The sequence below is a fragment of the Protopterus annectens genome, chromosome 5.part0 (assembly GCF_019279795.1).
Source record: "Protopterus annectens isolate FY-2018-M chromosome 5.part0, PAN1.0, whole genome shotgun sequence".
Classification (NCBI taxonomy): domain Eukaryota; kingdom Metazoa; phylum Chordata; order Ceratodontiformes; family Protopteridae; genus Protopterus; species Protopterus annectens.
In genome coordinates this window covers 1,738,786,941-1,738,809,287 of record NC_056735.1, presented here as the reverse complement: position 1 = coordinate 1,738,809,287, position 22,347 = coordinate 1,738,786,941, and the positions used below count along the sequence as shown (strand labels likewise).

Below are 22,347 nucleotides of genomic sequence, written 5' to 3'. Positions count from 1 at the left end.
TTAGATGAGCTCCCAAGCTTTGTCTGAGGCATCTGTCGTTAAAATCTGACTCGCCTCTGGCCGGGTCACAGAGAGTCCCTTGTTTAGGTGACATTCCTGAGCCCACCATAAAAATTCCTTCTGAATGCAAGGTATTATTTGAATGACAGTGTCCAGATCCTGGCAGTGCTGTGTCCATACATTTTTGAGATACCATTGTAGCTTCCTCATATGCAGTTTGGCATTGGGAAGCACCAGAATACAAGATGCCATGAACCCTAATGCTTTAAGGACTGTCCTTGCAGTCAGCACGGACTGATGAGATAGTTGACTGAAGTAAAGGGATAGACTCTTTTGTTTGTCCAGGGTTAAAAAGGCCATCTGGGATGCTGTATTCAGTCTCACACCCAGAAAGCACATGTCCTGAGAGGGTACTAGACTGGACTTTATTTCGTTCACAGAATACCCCAGGCATCTTAGCACTGCTATCACATATTCCAAATGATGAAGCTCTTCCCTTCCTTGAGCCAAAATCAGGCAGTCGTCCAAATAAGGATAGATCTGAATTCCTTTTAACCTGAAGAAAGCTATCACTGGAGCCAGAACTTTCGTGAATACTCTGGGCGCAGTAGATAAGCCAAAGGGCAATGCAGAGAACTGATAGTGAGAAGTCCCAGCTCGAAAACGCAGATATTTCCTGCAACTTAGTCTGATAGGAACATGAAGGTAAGCCTCCTTGAGATCCAAAGTTACCATCCAATGATCTTTGCCCAGCAGAGGTAAAAGCTGCTGTAACGTCAACATTTTGAACTTGGGAATGTCCAGATAAGTGTTGAGGGTAGATAAGTCCAAAATTGGTCTCCACGTGTTCCCTTTCTTTGGTACTAGGAACAGGCGAGAGTAAAATCCTAGGCCCACTTCTGGCATAGGGACCGGCTGTATGGCCCCTATTTGGAGTAACAGAGAAACTTGCTTGTGAGCCTCTATTCTTTGTTGAGGAGGAATGTCTGGCATGCCTTTGAAAGGAGGCAAGGTATGGAAATAAAACCTGTAACCGTGGTGTATGATATCCAATACCCATCTGTCTTGGGTAATTAAACTCCAATTTTCTTTGAAAAGTGCCAACCTTCCTCCCAAAGGTGCTGCCAGACGAGAAGGGTCTGGCAGCTGAAAAGGTAGGTCATTGGGTCTGCTTACGAAAGGACTGACCCCTGCCCTCACCGAAGACTGTGCAGGAGAACTCCCTGTTCTAGGCCTGAAAGAGCCCTGAGCTCTGCCCCTACCACGCCTAGATCTACCCCTAGACTGGGAATCATAAGAAGGATACGCCCACCCCTTAGTAGGCCAATTTCTACTAAACTTTGGAGGCTGGACCTGCAAAAACTTTAACAGTCTGCATAGACTTAGCCTTGTCTTCCATTTTCTTTAAAACTGCCTCAACAGGAGGACCAAACAACACATCAGATTGTAAAGGAGCATCTAAAATCCTTGTTTTAACATGTTCAGACAAATTTTGATCCCTTAGCCAGGCGTGCCTCAAGAGAACTGACCCAGTGGCAGCCACTCTAGACGAGGCCTGTACAGCATCAAAACCACATTGCAAAGAATGCTTACCCACCTGTTCAGAAACATGCACTAAATCTTGCAACTCTTTACAATCAATACCTACTGCCAGAGCATCAACCTTAGACTTTAATTGTGAAAGGAGATAGTTCTGATATTTCAACATGTGAAACTGGCAATTCAAAGCCCTCATAGCAAGAGTGGAAGAAGTATAAACTTTCTTTCCCCATCTATCCAAGGCCCTAGCCTCTTTGTCTGCAGGAACCGGATTCTTAACAACAGAAGCCTTAACACCTTTAGGCCCCTGACTAACAGTTTCTGGGTCAGCCCTAGGACTCTTAAAAGATACTTATGAGCTTCAGCCACCCTGTAATACCTATCCGCTTAGCAGGAGCAGGAGGCAAAGAATCAGGATTAAGAGAAGCCTCTGTAAAACATCTTCTACTACATCCAAAACAGGAGGTATAGCCAAAGGCCTATGCTGGGGTAAAACAAAAATTCCCTAAGCCTTTTCCTGGAATCAGAGAAGTCCTGACCTTCCCACTTAAAATGCTCCCTCATGGAATGAAGAGTTTCTGAAAAAGAAAAATCCTCAGGAGGAGAAGCAGAAGGAGTAGAATCATCCAGATCAGAATCAGAATAAGGAGAGTACTCCTGCAAGTCTTCAGTCAAGACTCTGAAACATCCGAAGCCTGCTCAAAACCCCCCAGCTCAGGCTCCAACCTAGGTCTCTTATCAGGAGGGGGCATAGAACCCCTAATTAAAGTAATCAAATCTTCTGCCATTTTAAGCATATGTTTCTTGGGCACAGTACCTGAAGAGCTAGGGGTAACACCAACTGAAGTCAAACCTGGCCTGCCCCTGGGAGAAGCCTTTGAAACAGAAGGAGAGGGCCTAGTCACCCTAGGAAGGGAGGGGAGTATAGTAACCTGAGAAGCCCCCTCAGCCTGACTTGCCTCCTGAGAGGCCACATCTTGCAATAATAAGGTCTCACCCTGGGAACACAAAGAAACCTCCGGCGGAGCCACCGGCTCCACCGACACCTCCAAAGAACCGGCGTCCCGTACAGACGGTTCTTCTAGCCTAGGCTTAACTGCCTTGTCCTTGCGCTTCTTCGAAGAAGCGGGCGTCGGAGCATCCGACGGCATTTTATAATTACACCACTTCCCAAAGACTAACCTTGCACAATCCAACCTTCTCTTTATAGTGCGTTTATTAAATCTAGCACAAGAGCGACAGCCAACAACGTCGTGCTCAGGCCCTAAGCAAGGAATACACAAAGTATGATAATCTCTATGCGGTATCTGTTTCCCACAAGAAATGCAATTATTGACTTTTTCTGACATCCAGTAAATCACTGAGGCAAGAAAAAACCAAAATATTCCCCAACGGGGTACTTAGCCAACTTTGAACTCGGTCTGAAACTTCAAACTTGAACAATCTCAGAACGCCAACCGGCACTTGCAATGCTGCTTCTGCATCGGACCATGCGGCAAAAAAGACTGAGGATATGACGTCGGTCATGCGCATTTGTACCCTGACGTCCTGATGTCAGTCAAATGCGCCTTGACCGACGTCAGCCTTATACTTTGATATTCGGGCCGACCGAGGACAGCGGACTACCCAAGTGTAAGGACTGCAGCAATGTGAGATGAAGAACATCTGCAAGAGTCTGACATTTTGCATTATACCCTATTTTCATTGTGAATACTGTGAACTGCTAAGTACAGTGAGTACAAATACTTAAGGTGTTCTCACTGCATCACTAGTAAATACTATCAATATTTCACCAGAAAAAAAAAATATTTCAGGTGTAACACACTGTAGCTGCAATGCTATACTTTGTGGTGGAATCCGGAGAGTCAAATTCAGCTTTCTCATGCACTGAAAGCACAGAAGTCAGAATTACATCTGAGATGTTTTTGTGCCTTTTGCTATTATATGAACATTTTAAGAAATTTTGACTGGGGATAAAATACAACCTTTCAATGACAAGCCCCTGTGTCTTTAGCTCATGGGCCATTACTGTGACAGTTTGACATTTTGCATTTTACTCTGACTTTGTGCAAGTGTTGTGGTGAACTTCTGCTCAGTACGCAGCGTACACAGATGACCTGAAATACTTATTTACTGTGTTTCCATTGCACCTGAACAGACAGTTATTCCTCCTAAATGTGGCAGTTTTATTGTGTTACTGGACTTATGACCTCCACCCCAGTTCAGATTCTTGTGCAATAAACTGCATTACAAAATGATAAAAGTGTGTGCCTTTATAAAGTACAGTTGTGTACACTTACCATAAATGTAGATGTTCGAGTGTATTCACTGTTGCAGTCATTACATTTGGGTAATCTGCTGGCAGGTTGCCCTCAGTCGGCCTGAATAACAAAGTCTTAGGTCCTGCGTCGGTTGCTGTCTCTTCTTCCATGACGTCAGGTCATCAGGGGTATAAAACATGCAGCAGACACCATTTTAATCAGTTTTTCTTGCCCCAGATATCAGGTGCCCCGCAAATGGGGAGCAAAAATATATGTATATAACTATAAATATATAAATGCACTTTAGAAAACATAAAATTTACCTTCAACTAAAAGCAAATACACCACAAAGGCTTTTGAGTATAGTGAAGGAAAGAAAAGGTATAGAAAGGGGGCTGGCAGGTGGGTAATCCGGACTGCAACAGTGAATACACTTGAACATCTACATTTATGTTAAGTGTACACAACTGTACTATGTTCTTCATGTTAAACTGTTGCAGTCATTACATCTGGGTAGAATCCCAAAGCTATGGATGGGAGGATGGAACTAAACAGCCTTAGGAGCAGCTATAAGGCCCTGCAAGACTGCAGTGGCAAAGCCTGCCCTGGATTTAGAAAAGAGAGGTAAATGGTAATGCTTTGTGAATGTATGAACTGAGCTCCAAGTAGCAGCTTCTAGAATGTCTCTGGTAGGGACCCCTCTGAAAAAAGTTGCTGAAGCAGAGGCAGCCCCGGTGGAATGGGATCTGATCCCTTTGGGCACAGGTTTACCATGGTGCAAGTAGCAGAAATTAATGCAATGGCTTATCCATTTAGGAACAGTCTGCTTTGATATAGGCTTCCCCTCTGATCCTGCAGTAAATTCCACCAGGAGTTGCTCAGAATGAATGCAGAATCCGCTCCCCCTTTTTCTGCGGATTTCGGAAGAAAGTTGGCAGGTGAATGGTCTGGTTAAGAGCCACACTGGATACCACCTTGGGCATAAAAGAAGGATTGGTTAAGAGACACACTGGATACCACCTTGGGCATAAAAGAAGGATTGGTCCAGAGGGCCACCCTACCCGGGTAGAAAACCATGAAAGGCTCCACTGTCATGAGAGCCTGTAGTTCTGAAACCCTTCTAGCTGAAGTGACTGCCAAAAGAAAGGCAGTCTTCCAAGAAAGAAATTTTATATCCGCAGTAGCTGCTGGTTCAAAAGGAGGTAGAGTGAGTTTTTCCAGCACAAAATAGAGGTCCCATGCAGTAGTTGGCACTCTCCTGGGAGGCCTTAAAGTTTTGGCCCCTCTGAGGTACTGTTTTAGCAGGGGAGGCTCTGTGTTGTAATGGGCCGAGATGGCAGAGGCATGGATTTTTATTAAAGAAAAAGAAAGGCCCTTGTGAAGCATCTCAGTTAAGTATTGAAAAAATCTGAGGAATATTGGGCTTTGCTGTGTCTATTCCTTGTGCTTGGTTCCAAGCACAGAATCTCTTCCATTTATCAGCATGAGCCTTTCTAGTACTAGGCCTTCTGGCCTCCAAAATGACATCCATCACAGATTTACTGAGAGATGTGGTTGGTGAAATCAGTTGATTATCCATGCTGTAAGATTCAGAGTTTGGAGCAGAGTGTGCAGAATTTGATAGTTCTGCTGAGACAATAGGTGAGGTGTTTGAGGCAAGTACCACGGAGGAAGGTATGACATATTCTTTAGAAGCGGGTGCCAGTGTTGTCGAGGCCAGTCCAGAGCAATTACAATAATTTTTGGTTTTTCCTGTCTGACTTTTATTAAGACCTTGGAGAGTAGAGGCAGATGGGGAAAGTCATAAGACTGCCAGCTGAAGGATAGAGCATCCACTTTCCATGCTTTTTTGTGATGAGTTCTTGTGCAGAACTTGTCCAACTGATAGTTTTGGGGAGAGGCAAATAGATCTATGTCTGGGCTCCCCATTTTTGTGTTAACATGCTGAAGATTTGTGGATCCAGTTTCCATTTGTGTGGGTCCATAATATTTCTGCTTAGGTCGTTTGCTTTCCTGGCAGGAATTGAGCTTGAAGATGTATTTGGTACGTCAAGGCTGTGTTCCACAAGGCCATGGCTAGTCTGCAAAGGGGGTAGGAGTGGATATCCCCCTGCTTCTTTATGTACCATAACTGTGGTGTTGTCCGTCTTTATCAGTAGTTGTCCTGGATGAAGGAAGTCCTTGAAGGCTGTCAGAGCATTCTGAAGAGCTAGCATTTCTTTCTGGTTGATATGTAGATGCATTTGGTTTGGGCTCCATTTGCCCTGAATACATCTCCCTGCCAGATGGGCCCCCCAAGCATAGTATGATGCGTCTGTAGTTAGGGTTTGGGTGGCAGGGGGTAGAGTGAATGACAGTCTCTTGTTTTGGTGACATGTATCTGCCCACCAAAGAAACTCCTGTTGCAGGCAGGGAATGAGAGGAATCATTGTTTACAGGCTGTGACAATGTTGACTCCATAAGTTTTCTCATATGCAGTCTCGCATATGGAATTAGTAGAATGCAGGATGCCATGAACCCCAAAGGCTGCAGAACTTGTCTTGCAGATAGCTGGGTTTTTGTTGCCATTTGTTTGAAGTATGTTGTCAACTGAATTTGTTTGTCTGGCATGAGGTAAGCCATCTGGGCAGTTGTATTCAAGTTTGCACCCAGGAATTTAATTATTTGAGAGGGTAACAGTTGTGATTTCTTTTCATTTATGGTGTACCCTAGGCATGCTACAAGCCTTTTTACAAACGCCAGATGTTGAAGAAGAGTGTCCTTGTCCTCCGCCTGAATGAGACAATAGTCCAGATAAGGATAAATTTGAATGTTTGTCTGAAAAATGCAATTACCGGTGTCAGGCACTTTGTAAAGACCCTGGGCACAGTAGATAAGCCAAAGGGCAGTGCAGAGAATTGGTAATGCAAAAAGCCTGCTTTGAAGTAGAGGTATCTTCTGCACAATTCCCTTATTGGGATATGCAGGTATGCGTCTTAAGTCCAGAGTTACCAACCAGGCATTCTTGCCTAGCATAGGCAGTAGCTCTTGCAAAGTCAGCATTTTGAATTTTGTAATGTCCAGGAACATGTTTAGAATTGATAAGTCGAGAATTGGACGCCAAGAATTGTCCTTTCTGGGTACGAGGAAAAGCATAAAATCCTTGTCCTTTTTCCTTTTCTGGTACTGGTTGAATAGCCCCTTTATCCATGAGGGACATGACTTCTTTCTGGGCCTCTGCCCACTGGTTTGGTTGCAGATCTGGTCATCCGCTTGGAATTGGCAATGTGTGGAAATGAAATCTGTACCCCTGGGATACTATGTTTAAATACCCACTTGTCCTGGGAAATTAAATGTCAATTTTGAGCATGAAGTAGTGGGTATCAGGGGCTGCAAAAGCGCCTCACTGAGTACCAGCGAACCGGCGACTGGCTTAGGAGAAGCTTCGTCGGTTTTGGACCTCGACGGTCTATCTCTGTCTTTTTCTTGCGTTATTTGTGAACTCCGGTAATCGGATTGCTAACCGATTACATTTCAGGGTAGTTAAATCTTGAACCAAAATATTTAGAAGCAAAATATACTGACGCTTAATAGTGCGTTGGTTAAATTTAGCACAAAACCGACAGCAAGGCACGTTGTGATCAGGGCCTAGGCAAGGAATACAGTACAAATGAAAATCCTTATGAGGTATTTGCTTCCCACGTGTAATGCAGTTATTAACATTTACTAACATTGGTAAGGAGCAAGAAAAAGTTTCCCCAATGGGGTACATAGCTTTAGTTTGAAGACTTCGGTTCTGAAACACAAAAATGAAAATTTCAGGAGTCGGCCGACTGGCACTTGCGAACTGCTTCTGCTTCTCGTACCGTGTGGCAAGAAAGACTGATTAAAATGGCATTGGCTGCATGTTTTATACCCCTGATGACCTGACGTCATGGAAGAAGAGACAGCAACCGACAGGACCCAAAACTTTGTTATTCAGGCCGACTGAGGGCAACCTGCCAGCAGATTACTTGACTGCAACAGTGAAACACGAAGAACATCTGGAATTACCAGCTATGTTCAGTTTGTATCAGATAATTTCTTCAGTTACACAGAAATGATCCTCTGTTGCTAAGTAACACAAGTATTATACAACACACTTGAGTGCTCTGGTTTTGCCATTCATTAAACAAAAAGTATATTTTACATTTCTCAAACTGACAAACTCATTGTGTATTTAAATTTTATTATTGGTGTAAACTTCTGAATTTTCAAAATGACCCTATATGTCAGTGGAAGGATATACAGGAATATTCTCCCTCATCCAAGGGGATAAGAATGCATCTTTTTTCCACATCTGCTTGCAAGGAATCCTGGAACAGAATTTTGCCAGATCTTTGTTGCAATTGGAGGTGAACAGATCTGAGGTGTTTTACTATAGCTAGACCCCCGTTTCAATTTCCATCTGTATGGGTCTGTCCCTGGTCCTGCTAAGCTAGTCTGCCACAAAGTTTTGCTTTAACAGAATGTAAGAAGCCCATACAGTGAGATTGTGCTAAATTTCTATATCCCAGGTTACCACGGCTAACCTGACCTGCACAGAGGGTAATATCTGGAACCCCCGTTTGTTATGTACACCACCACTGTGTTTTCTGTGATCACTTGTACAGGTCCTGGAGACCACAGATGAGACAGAGTCAAGTACATTTATTACTGCCATCTCTTTGCTGTTTGTGTGTTTTAGTCCATCTTTTTGTTCCACTCTGTACTTTTATCCCCCAAAGACACAGCACCTTAGCAAACTGAGGCAGCTGTGATTACATACTGCAGTGGAGCTGGAAGAGTGAACAGACCTGGATTCAGATAAAACTGGTTTCTCCAACAGACTAACTTCCTTTTCACAAATCCCAAAACTGATATTTTGAGGGGAGGGAAAAAGGAAGGAAAATGAATGGTTTGAGTCAAAAGCAAGTCACTGACCACTTTAGGCATAAAAGAAGGATTGGTCTTAGGAGATGCCATCTCTGAGAAAAAAAAAGTATTAACTGCTATAATGGCCTGAAAGTCAGAAGCTCTCTTGGACAGTATTCCAGGTACACAATTTCATAGTAGAAGAAGCTGTGTGGTTCAAAAGGAGGTTGAGTGAATTTTTCAAGGAAAAAAAATAAGGCCCCAAGGAGGAGGAAATTGGCTTTCTTTGAGGGCTAAGAGGAGGGATGCTTTACAAAATACTGCAATCTCAAATCTAGTCGAAAGAGGTGGATCTAGAGGTAAACAAGCAGAAATGGATAACATATGAGCTTGAACAGATGAGTATGCCAGACCAAAATTCTGCAACTCAAACAAATAAGAATGAACAGTAGGAATACCCACTAAAAGAGGGTCCTGTTCATGTTTGTGACACCAAACAGAAAATTTATTACATTTTAGCAACATATGATTTTCTAGTAGTGTTAAGCACTTGTACAGGTCCTCAGAAAATTGGTGTTGAAAAGGAATCAAATCCCTATTACCCAGAGAGTCAAGTGTATGGAGAAGATGAAGGGGTAAATTATCCTGTGTGAGAAGATCCACCATGTGAAGTACCTTGTGACGACTGCCATGGCTAAGAGAAACAGGTGAAACAGAAGGGGAAACCAATGCTGCCTGGTTCAAAAGGGAGTCACCAACAAGATTGTGGGACTGTCCCACATGATTTTGCACAGGACCCTTGGCAACACAGGAAGAGGGGGATAAGCATACAGGAACATTCCTTTCTAAGCCAGAGGACCTGGCACTCTGGAAGACAGCTTGAGAAGTTTTCAGTGCAGACGGGAGGCAAAAAGATCTACTACAGGAGTACCCCACTGGACAATTTCCAGGAAAACATCCCTATGAGGCATTCACTCATGAGAATCTGAACTGGATCTGCAAAGATTGTTAGCCACCAGGTTGTGCTCCAAGGAAATAGACTGTCTGAAAAGTCAAGTGATGGCGGATGGCAAAATCCCAAGCTATGAGGGCCAGCCTACAAAGATGGTAAGAACTCAGTGCTCCCCTGTTTATGTACCTCATTACAGTGGTGCAGTTTGTGAAAATCTTGAGACCTAGAAAACAGATGGAATGCAAAGCATGAAGAGCTAAAATCAGAACGCTCATCTCTTTGGTGATGATATGGTCTTTCTCCTCGTGAGGAGACCAGACCTCCTGGACCCAGATGGTGGAGGAAGCTCCCCAACCAAAGTCTGAAATGTCTGTAAACAGATACTGAATGGGGGAAGTAACCTGAAAAGGCAGGCCTGGATTCAGAATAATCTGGTGACTCCACCATAGAAGCTCCTGTCTAAGGCAAGGCATGAGATATAGGGGAATGCCCAAAGGATGACAATGCTGCAGCCAAACTGTCTTGAGATACCAATGAAACTTCTGCATGTGAAGCCTGGCAAAAGGAGCCAATTGAATGGTGGGCGCCATAAACCTCAGGGCTCATAGAAACTCTTTTGTAGACAGCACCTGTAAAGGAAGAGAAGAATGGAAGAATGCTGTCAAGTACAGGACTTTTTTTCCTTCTCCCAAGGTCATCATTGATAGAGTTTAAATCCTGCAGCCCACGAAAATTTAGTCTTATGAAATGTCAAAATAGACTTCTCAACATTAAAAGTGAAACCCACATTGCAGAGGAGAAGCATGGTATATTTGAAATCCTGAAAAGAATCTTCTGAGAGGCGGGCTTCAAATAGGTTCGTTATCCATACAGGGAAAAATCTGAATACCATGGAATCTGCAGAAGGCTACAACTGGGCAGAAAACCCTTAGTGCTGTAGAAAGACAAAAAGGCAAAGCAGAGAACTGATAATATGAGGAAGAAACAGAAAACCATAAACTCTTCCCAAAGACATGCTGAACAGGAATGTGGAGACAGGCATTCAACAGGTCCAGAGGCACCAGACAGGCCCGAGGAAGCAGCAGAACAAACAGGGACTGGACGGACATTTTGATGGAAGAAACTTTTAGAAAAGTGTTGAAGAAAGAAGTCTAGAACGGGTCTCCAAGAGCCCTCTTTCCTGAGAAACAAAGACTTCCTGAAGTAGAATTCCTTGCCCCTCTGAGACAGGACTGGCACAATAGCCCAAAGTCCTGAAGAAGAAGAGGAAAATGACAGTCAGGAATCCCTGAAAGAGGAGGAAGGGATTTCCAAACCATGAAACAACCATTTTGGGTGACTAAAAGAACCAAAGATTCGGTGCTAATTTATTGCCCAACTGGAAAGGACAGAGTTAACCTGAGAGAAAGAGGCATTTGGCTGAAAAGCAGAGAAGAATGACTGTCTAACAGTGGCAGACTTGTCTGAGAGAGAGTAAAAATAGAATTCTGTCCACAGGGATCCTGAGCAGGTTTCTCAGGAAGCACTCTCTCAGTCGGCCTCTTGCCCTTCAAGGGTTGCTTATAATGTCTAGGCACACACAGTCTTAGAAGGGAAATTTCAAAGAAACTAAAGGATGGGTGAAGGAAAATGTTTTAAAGGTCCTGCATAACCCTATCTTTATCTTCTAAAGTTTTAAAGACCACTGCAGCAGCAGAGCTAAACAGATTCTGGTTGTCCATGGAAGAGTCCAACAACTTGGCCTCAACATCCTCAGGAACTCCACCTGATGACTGACCCAGAACCAGCCGCCCGAAAACAGGAATCAACACCACCAGACCTGCATTTGATGGAATGGTGAGCTACCTGTGATGCAGAACCTAATGAGGAAATGGCAGAAGTCTTAGCTTCAGAATGAGGCATGTCAGCCAGAACACCCCCAAGCTTAGGAAGAACCTGAACATACTTGGTCATATGGATCTGGTAATTACTGGCCCTGAAAGCTAAGGTGGCAGAGGTATACGCCTTCTTACCATGCCTGTCCATAGCTCTACAATGTTCATCAGAAGGGAAACGCTTAGAGGAAGGAACCAACTTAGATTTGTGTACTGTAGGGTTGAAGAAGGATGCTTGTACAAGAACATGTGCACCTCAGGAACCTTGTAAAACCTGTCAGAGGATTTGGAGCGGGGTCGGATACTCTGAAGCCTGTGAAGCAGAACTAAAAGTATTAGGACTGATTTCAAGACAGGGGTTACTACAGGCCTGGTAGAACTCAACAGCAAAAGGTTATATCTCCTTCAGACATCAAACATTTTGGAACTCCCCCACTGAAACTGCTCCATCATTTTAACAATGGTGTCCCTAAAGGAGAATTCCTCAATATGGGAATCAAGAGAGAGAGAGACAGTATCACCTTCATCTAACCCCAGAGCAAGAGGGGAATGAATCTGTGAAGACCAAGTCAGGAACTCTTCCCCAGAATCAAGATTTTCCTCCTCATCACAGGAATGAAGCCTTAAGTCTCTTGGTGGGAGTAGAAAAGAAAGTAATGGCAGCAGACACAGACTCAGCCTCAGCTGACATATGGGTAGGAAGCCCCTTGTTGGCCTCCAACAGGGTCCTGATGGAGGCAGCAGGCATCAGAATCAGAGAGTGCTCAGGTTCTTCATTCAACCCCACAGAGACATCTGATAGAGATGACCTCTAAGTACTTCTTTTTAGTAAGCAGCTGAATGCCTGGGGAGGTTAAGTGTCAGATGCCACAGCTCCCCAAGTCAGCAACTTCTGATATTATTTTTCTAAATACACAGACAGACAGATCAGCAGGGTCTTGGATACAAAGGCCTAGCAGATGTACTGTGTGTGACTGTGGTCCACACTCAAGCAAAACAAGGCAATTTTTCATGTCTATCCTTATGAGCAATCTGCTTCCAACACTCATTTCCCCCTTCTGGATGACATGTAAGACAAATAACCAATTCAAAAAGAAAACAAAGAAGAGTCCACAGTGGGGTACTTATTTGTCCTTGGCTTAGCAGATGAGTCAACACAGCAAACAACTTACAGACCAAATTCAAAATCTGCATTTAGACTGGTGGCAACAAAGTTCTGAGGATTGGGCGCTCGTACATCACTTGCGCACCTTACGCCTTGGATGTAGGACATGTGTCTAATGTATGATGCTTGGAAAAGCTCAAAGCTTTGGTATGCTGGCCAGACTTGTGGCTATTCTTGGCAGGACATCCTTTTGTAAGGAATACTGCAACAGTGACATGAAAGGACATCTAAAAGTGTAATTCAGAAAAAAATCTTAAGAAATTCTTGAAATCTGTGGCTCTTGGAATGTGACCATAAGCATCCTTTAACTTGAGAGTTACCAAAAAAAAAAATGAAATGGGGAATCAGAGGTAACAGGTTATTAAAGGAAAGATCTGGGACTGGTCTCCATGATGCTTCTTTCTGCACTAGAAACATCCTTGAATGAAAGGGAGGGATAGATTCTATTACCCACTGAGCCAGCACATGCTGAATGACAAGGAGAAACAATGATGTTCCATCTTGTAGATGAAAAGGAATCCCTTAAAAAAGAGGAAGGGACTTCTACCATCACTAGTACCACGATGGATAACTCGAAGAACCCACTTGCCTGAGATTATTTGTTACCAAAGATACAAATGGAGACCCATATATGGGAGGAAAATTAAAGGATTCCCAGGGTGAAATTGGGAGAAGCAACTTGTAGATAGACTTGTGGGACTGTCCTTGTTTCTGGGAAGCTCCTCCCTGTTTTGTTTCATAGCTTCCTTGCCATTATTTTTGAACACTTGCTTGCCTGAAGTTTGCCGCTTCTCCTTCCTCATCACATATTTTCAGTATTTCAGCAACAAATGGTTCAAACACAACCTCACACTATGAAGGGGAGAATTCAAAACTTCTACTTTTATAGTATCAGCAAAATTATGAGACTGCAGCAAAGCTTCTCACAACAAACCCAGTAGCTACACTGGATGATGTGTCAGCTGAGTCATAAGCACACTTTAAAAAATGTTTAGTTATGTGAGAAACAGAAGCAATACGAGTATTTAGGGAAGATTGACCCTCAGAGCAAAGAAAAGTGGGGTAATGTTCCTCATATTTTCAAAAGAAGCAAACAAAACCAAATACGAGAGCCTGACAACTAAGAATTCTAAAATAAGAGTGGCAGTAAAGTACACCTTCAACAAATCTCATTAAAAGCTTTCCCACCCTTGTCAGAGGGAGAGGGATTACAGCATTTACAGAATGTTCAGCTACAGAAGAATTTGAGAAGGAAATCACTGCAGGGTCTGATCTGAGATTAAAAAATAAGTATTGGCAAGTCTAAGGAATCTTATACAGTCTAGCCTTCTTAGGAGCTTGCAGGCTGGTTGTCAAGCATGTTTCAAAGCTGTAATAAAAACATCCTCCAGAGCTAAAAGAACAACAGGAACAGCAGTCAGCTGAGGAAAACCCATTAGCAATAAATCATATTTTTTCAAAGAAACTAACGTCATTTGCTCCCACTGAAAATACCGATTCATTCTAGATATGCTTTTAGAACCCCCCCCCCACCAGAGGAAATCAGAAGAAATATTCTCCTCAGAGTCAAATAACTATCTGTTCCCTCTAAATTCTACTCCCTGTCCATCACACTGGGAATCTTCAAAAACTGAAAAAATATATTTTTTTCTTACCAGTATAACCAGAATGTGAAGGGTTAAGAGCCTGAACTAAGCCCAATAAATCTTTCCTGTCTAAAGTAACAGAGACGGGAAAGATAAACGTTCAACTTTCTCACAGGAACAGCCATAGAAGTAGACTGACTCATGTCAGCAACATTAGCCTGAGGAACAACAGGGCTGGAACTCCTATTCTCACAGTGGACACTTCAACAGCCATAGAGGATGTGTCAACTCCCAGTCCATATTGGCTGAAGGGGCTACAAGAGATGGACCCAAGGAAAAAGGATAAGTGGTATTAGGAACTTGAAATGGCCATTGTAGAGTCACTCATATTTAGCGGAGGCAAGAACGCAGCCTACTTAACTGGCAAAGATTATTTTGCAATTTTATTCAGCCTGGAGGAGGTAAGAACTGAGGAACTGGAAATCTGTTCCATGGCTAAGCAGAGAAAGAAGCTTGAAACACGGCAAGTGATGTCAGCAGCAGTCCACAAAAGATAATCAGTGTTTTCACAAAGATTACACTGTGACAAGCACAAAACACACTTCCCTTAGCCTCTAAAAATAATTTATAAAATTAGAAATAAAAATAAACTTGAGTAGAATTCATGTTTACACTAAAAATACAAAAATCACACAGCTTCAACTGACAAATGTCACATGACATTTCCAAAAACATTAAAACCTAGCATAAAACAAAGTTTATTTTAAATTGCTGTTTTAGTAATATAAATAAAATAGATGTTATTTACCAGAAATGTCAGACATCAATTTATCCTAGAAAGCGAACAAGAGGAGCTCTCCTTTAGTGACAAGATAACCGTTCTGGACTAGAGCTTAGATGGCTGATTCTCTCCCTGCCTATCTTGAGCTGTCAATGGTCAGAAAGTGCGGAAGGTGTCCTTAAGCTCTATAAGCTAGCCAGCTGTTATATCCTAGGCAGGTTATAGCCCACATTACTACTACTGCAGCAGTGATCAAATGAAGGACATCACTGAATGGCGCTAGTTGTTATGGGTAGCCACTTAATATAGGTAAGACTGTCACAGTGATGTTCTTTGAAGAAAAAGGTTAATAAATGTTTCTGTGGTTTGTATGCATTTGGTTTTAGAGAAAAGGAGTAATATAGGGAGGCCATAAATACATTTATAGCTATGGATTATTTAGCTTCAAGAGTAAGTGAGAAAATTTGTGTACTGCTTTTACGTGTTTCAATACTTTGTCAGTTTAAGTTTCAGCATAGAAATGCAAAGACAGCCATTCATCTGGTAATAAGCCAAGGCAGATGTGCTGTTTAGTTTTATTGGGTTTTGAACAGCACATACATAATCTTATATGTATTTACTGTAAGCCTGTTCTTCATTAATAACTTCCAATTTAATAGGAGGCTTCTTGTAATACTTGCCATACTTGTGGAAGCTCTGTCAATTATTGCAGCTTCTTGTAGCATACCGTAGAGGGGTGTGCTCATTTATGTAGGGATTGATTATTACTAAGTCATCAGTACAAAGGATGCATTTGAGCTGAAGGTCCCAAGGGGTGCCATTTTGGCCAGAGTACTCATGTCTGTGAACACTTTTTTGAACAGTTCCTGTTTTGGAGGAATGTTATTTCTTACTACCCTAAAGATTCTATTGGACAGACAGCATAGAAACCTCTGAGATACCTCCTGCGAGAAGCCACATTTAGTGAGTTTTTACTGCAGAATACTGTGGTCTAATGCGTCAAAGTCCTTTTTAAGAAAATAAAAAGATCATCTTTGAATTTGCAAGAATCCATGCTACAGAAAGTCTTATAAGTGCACGGTGCTAAAATTAGGATGAAAGCAGTGTTTGCTGAAAGTTGTCACATTTTTGTATGTAATATGTGAGAAATATTTTAGTTTTCTGAGTGAATAAATGCTTGCAATGGGATGAAAATCATTAGCAGTAGTGGGGTAGAGGACTGTATTATTAGTACATGTTTGAAGCAAGTAGGGCTACTGATGTACTTGCAGCCTCACACTTTCCACAAAACCAACTTAAAGGCTTGCAGAGAATAAGACGGCCTACTGGCAACATTTCTGGGTGAATGATATGAACATGTCATGGTTTGTTCTTTGTGTTAAGTTTTTCTAGCTGCTCCTGTAGTTGAGTTTTTTTTTTCTTTTTTGTTTTAAATAGAATTTGTCTAAGATTTTTACAAAGTGGATCAGATGGTAGAAAAAAGGTGTGCGTGGGGGGGGGGGGTATAGAAAGGATGCAAACCAACACAAGAGGTGGTACATACAAAGAACTACTAGAAATGAAAGAACTCTGTTGGCAGCTTAAATTGTATGCTTATAGTCCACCTGGATTAAATGAAATGGTTTCCACTGTATCCGTTTTAAGGTTATGAGCCTTTTAACTATGATGTCTCTTCAAATGAAAAGAAAGGAGTAACTTGAAGTAATAAAGGAAGTGATGTCATTAAGTCCGTGTTCTGATGAAGTCTTTGGCTAGTGTAAAGATGAAAACGCTTAACAGTTTTGGTACATTAAATTTGTTTCTTTGGTTTCATCAGCAGTGTCTTTTTTGCTCTTTGAAGGGATTTTTGAAAAGTTTGTGCTGACATGACAGGATAGAAATGCTTTGTTTGTTATTATTTATAACTGCTGTTTTGCAGCAATTTTGGGGGAAGTTTATTTTTGACTAGGAATTTTAATGCTTGCAAAAATCATTTCTGTTATCTTACATGGACAGTTTGTTGTCCCCAGAAATATTGAATCTTTGCTGAGTTAAGTTTCTAGCTTGGCTTTTCATTTTAAGTGCTAGCTAGCATTGTTCTAGGTTTGATTAGTTACTCTGATCTTTTCTTCTATGATACCCATGCACTTCTCTCCCCCCACCACCTGCGTTTGTAGTAGTGTAGGGGTAAGCCATGGTGCAGGTGAGTCTTTTAATTTTTTTTTTTTTTTAATTAATGGAAAAAGTATCTTGAATTTGAATACATTTTAATATATTTAGAAAATTAGTACATAAAGGACTGCATTTTTACTAGTCAAATTATTTGGTCACACTCAATGTGCAATTATTTGTGTTGGATTATTAATGGATGCTAGTCTATGAAGTTGGGATTTACTTTTGCCATTCCAGTCAAAGCATGTATCATTACTTAATATTAGTTTTGGTACTTTATATGTTAAAATATAGTACCTAGCCTATTAATATTTTACTGTGGCCTCCTAACATTATCTAATGCCTCTGTCTGAGACAGGCATCAAACCGCTCACCTAATACCATCTCCATTCTAAGACCATAAACCTCCACTTTAAGAGTTTAAATGCCAGAGGGTATGATAAGCTTCTTAACCAGAACTTCGCTTACCTCTTGAATAGATTCCCTGTGGACATAAGGCAAAGTACCTCCCCAAAAACCTTTAAAGCAAACCTTGCTGATTGGATGGGTAACTATATTAACATTAATGCCAATGACATCCTATTCAGACAGAACTATGCCATCTTTATTTCAAGTGTGATGTAGCTGTGCATTTTCATGGCTGAACATGTTAGTCACATAGCACTTCGCAAATTTGCCTATAATGAAGTATATCCAGAGACACAAATAAATTAACAAAACAACTTAACATCACTTCAGTCAGACTGGACTTCAGTAAAAGCCTCATATCGCACTAAACTTTCTCTTTGTGCCTAACTCCTTCATTCACGTATGGTTCCTATCATCTTAGACAACAGATATTTTTCAAATATCCCAACCAGGCCACCCGATAAGTAACTCAATTTCAGTTTAATCACACAAAATAAACATCCATCAATTTACCTCCAGGGCAAGAGCTGGCCTATTTGTTCCTCAACTCCCGTACCCCTTGATATAATCTAAGTTTTCAGGGAACCCAAAATTTGCTACATCATAACTGAAAACAAAATACAAAAGGACTCCCAACATCCCCTGACCAGTTAGGACCATCATAAATAGCAAAACAACTGTGCACATATGACACACCAGCAGCAATCACTCCAATAACTCAATCATAATTAAGATGTGGTTGCCAAACATTGTAAAGCTTTCCAGTATTACCCATTCTAATATGTCCTTCCTTCTCCAAGTTGAATCAAACGGACTTAAAGAAAAAATCTTGTCGATCACAAATTACCATCTAATGGATAAATGAAAATATTCACCACCATTAAATACCCCCCAGTATGATGAGCTTCTGTAAAAATACAGTGCAGGACAAGTCTTTAATGACACACATGTCCATAAACTCCATTTACGACTCCTCACATTGTTTCAGTGGACTCATAACCCCTTATGCTTCAACTTTTCACCATAACCACTAACCTAAAAATAAAAAAGCAAACAATTAAAAGGATCACTTAAAAAAAACATGGGCTGCATTAGATACAGCTAAACAACCATAGGCAGGGATGCTGGTTTTCCTTTACTATTTATGTGGGGATACCAAAAAATTCAAACTTTGTCCCATTTGAGTATTATATATCCTGACATTTTTTGTGGAATCTGGAATTTTACACAGCAGTCATTCACTATAGCTTTTTTGTTGTTGTTTACAAACTAATAATGCCAGCAGCTTATCAGCTTATTTACTGAGTGTTCTATAATTAGAATCCATTTTAATTTTGTATGTACTAAAAGATGCACTAAAAACGATAACTGAATCACAATAAAGACTGAAAATTACACTTAAGAATCACAAGTATAATTGCCTGATTTCATCTTGTGAAAAAATCATTTCATTTTTTAAGAAACATACATCACATTCTTATTTTACTGAGTCTCACAGTCTATATATCTATCACAGGATCATAGGAGATTACTAGACTATTAACCTGGAGGTCATTTTAAACCTAGCCGGTTCAACCCAATGTAGAGGTACGAGTCAATATTCAAGATTGCATTTAGTGATGACTGCCTATGTCCAGGAGGGTTGTGGGTGCTATCCTCTGTAAGAATTTAAAGTGCCCCATCCACTCATCCAGGGTCCTCTTGAACAGTGTCATAGAGGTGCTCTGCTTCACATGAATTGGAAGCCTGTTCCAAAGACCACTGGGAGATAAATCTGTCCCTCCAGAATGTCCTATTTAAGTTACAGGACATACTGAAGTCCTTGGAACGGGTCGCCCTAGACCAAATTGATTTATGGATATGCAGCAAGTTCTTTAGGTTTGGGTCTTGGGTTTCTTCGTAGGCCAGGCATAAGTTTCCCCTAAGTCATCTATACAATATGAAGTATAGTGACAGGGATTTTAGTCAGTCCATGTAAGGCACATGCTGGAGGCCCTTGATCTTCTTTGTTAGAAACCTCTGAGGTCTCTCTAATTGCTGTAGATGCTTAATACGGTACATACCAAATGGGACACTATACTCAATTATGGGCTGGATAAGTGCCTTTACTAATCAAGTGAGCTTCCATACAAAGGCAGACAAGTGGTGGTCGAAGTTAAGCTTGCGGTTAACCTGTGATCCCAGGTTCCTTACCACTTCATGGGTACATAGGGCATTGTTACTGATTTGATAGTGTGAAGGGACATTGTGCTGAAGGGAATGATGATGCACTCTTTACTTTCAATTTTAGACGGTGACTAATACACCTGCCATTGGTCTGTGTGAGACCACCCTGGAATATACTGATATCTTTTGGGGATTCAATGATTGCATCCAGTTTGCAGTCATCTGCAAACTTGGTCAGCCACAACCCTTTAAATTTGAAATAGAAGTTTTGAACAAGGGCCTCTCGTTTATTCCATCTAAAATTAGTAATGTTACTGAAACGGTCCTTGATGTCAAATTGTTTGTTAGAAATGTACAATTGAAAATATTATATGCAAATAATGAAACAAAGACAACAGAGGAGTATTTTAAGAGACCTAGTACTTATGTACCAATTTTACATCCCTTGTTGGATACTTTTAGTAAAATTGTTGAGAAGGATTTGTTTAAAATGAAGGATGATACTCAAATTAATATTAAGAAGCGTAACTTAACACCAAGACAGTTTAAAGCATTGCAGAATTTAAGGAATGACAGAAATATATCTATTAGACCGGCGGATAAAGGCGGCCCTATAGTTATAATGGATAGGGCGATATATAATGAAAGTATGTTTGAGATGTTGAATGATACAAACCATTATAAACCTATGCCTATAATTAAAGCTCAAGAGCATATTTTAGGGGTACACAATGTTTTGGATCCGTTATATGAGAAAGAAACTATTGATTTAAATAGGTATAATTTTTTATTCACTGACAAACCAACTATTCCAGTGATCCAAGGGTTGCCTAAAGTACATAAAGATTAATTTGCCCCCCCAATGAGACCAACTGTTTCGGGCCAAGGGTGGGTTACAGAACCTCTATCAGTGTTCATTGAGAAGATGTTGAGACCTATAGTGAGTACAAATATTTTTATATTGAGAGATTCTAAACAGTTTTTATTAGATTTTTATGGTGAGATTATAAATTTTCAGGATACTGGTTTAATCACTATGGTGACCATGGACGTTAACTCATTATTTACAAGTATATCCAATGAAGTAGGAATTAGGAGTATTAGATCTTATCTAGATAAACATTCTGATTTCCCAGTTTATCGTAGAGATCTTATCTATTTATTCCTTCAATTGGTGTTGGAAAATAATGTCTTCTTGTTTGAAGAACGCTTATATTTACAAAAGGATGGCGTAGCTATGGGCACTTCTTGTGCCAATAGCTACGCCAACCTAGTAATGGCATTGTGGGAAGAAGAAAAACTCTTCCATTTTGAAATGTTTCAAAGATTTGTCTGTTTTTAGACGGTTCGTAGATGATTTGTTTTTTCTTTGGATTGGTTCAGCTGATGATTTGTGTAGATTTCATAGAGAAATGAATCTATCCACTTCATTTTTAAAATTCACCATGACTAGTTCTAAGGACAATATAGCTTTTTTGGATGTATCTATACAGCGTTTAGGAAATGGGAACTTTAATACTGGGGTGCACAGGAAAAATTGTTACAAGAATACACTGTTGCATAGAAATAGTATGCACCCACAGCATATTTTCACCAATATTATTAAAGGGCAAGCCATTAGAGCATCTAGGTTGAACCCCCTACAGAGTAATTATGAGGCTGAGTTGAAAGCTTTGAATGGGAGGTTGTTAGCACGTAATTATAAACACACAGAAGTTGAGGAATATTTTTTGAATGTGTACCAAGAAAGGGAAAGTAAAGCATGTCCTTATTTTTCAGATAGAGGTAGAAGTTATTATATAGATCCACATAAAGTACAGAATGAAAATGAAGGGAAGCAGCAGAAAGTAGCTTTATTTTATACCCAGGATATAAAAATAATTAAGGGATGTGTTTAGCAGACATTGGGATATTTTAGCAACTGATCCCGATATTAAGGAGCTAGTGGGTGAGCATCCTCGGTTTACATATAAAAATAGAGAATTTACATAGATTACTATGTTTTCCAAATAATATTAGAATTAATCAGATAGATTTTAATGGAACTACATCATGTGGTAGATGTAATTTTTGTGTATACATTAGTAGTGGTAATTTGTTTGTACATCCCCTTACTTCTAAGGTTTATACTTTTAACGTCAATGGGTCATGTAACTCAGAACATTTAGTGTATTTGGCTACCTGTTTGAAATGCAGTGCGTTTTATGTAGGTAAAACGGACAGGAAGCTGAAAAATAGAATAAGGGAATAATCATGTTTATCAGATTAGAATTAAATCTGTGGTTAATGCACTTTCGAAACATGTTCTAAAAGAGGGCCCTACACATTCTTTTAAGTTTATGATTATACAAACTAATACATCTAACCAAAGAGGGGGAGATGTAAGAAATCGTACTGAACAAATAGAAACAGGCTGGATAATTAGATTACAGGCACATAACCCCCCTGGCCTTAATGAAAAAATTCCCCTAAAACCTACTTTAAAAGGGAGAAATATTAAATATTGAATATTAAATACTAATTATTAAATATTGAGCACATTTTTTAATATATATTTTAATAAGTTTATTATATATTATATTTTAATTAATT

General features: G+C 40.6%; 1 protein-coding gene across 1 annotated transcript in view; it reads right to left on the bottom strand.

The window, feature by feature from the left end:
* The window catches only part of LOC122802410 (chromatin assembly factor 1 subunit B-like), a 586,696-nt gene extending 570,941 nt beyond the window's left edge, over positions 1 to 15,755 (bottom strand). Inside the window, exon 1 of the mRNA XM_044072032.1 lies at positions 15,711 to 15,755. Coding sequence (XP_043927967.1) covers positions 15,711 to 15,755 — 45 coding nt within the window. The remainder of the gene's footprint in view (positions 1 to 15,710) is intronic.
* Positions 15,756 to 22,347: the final 6,592 nt, after the last annotated feature.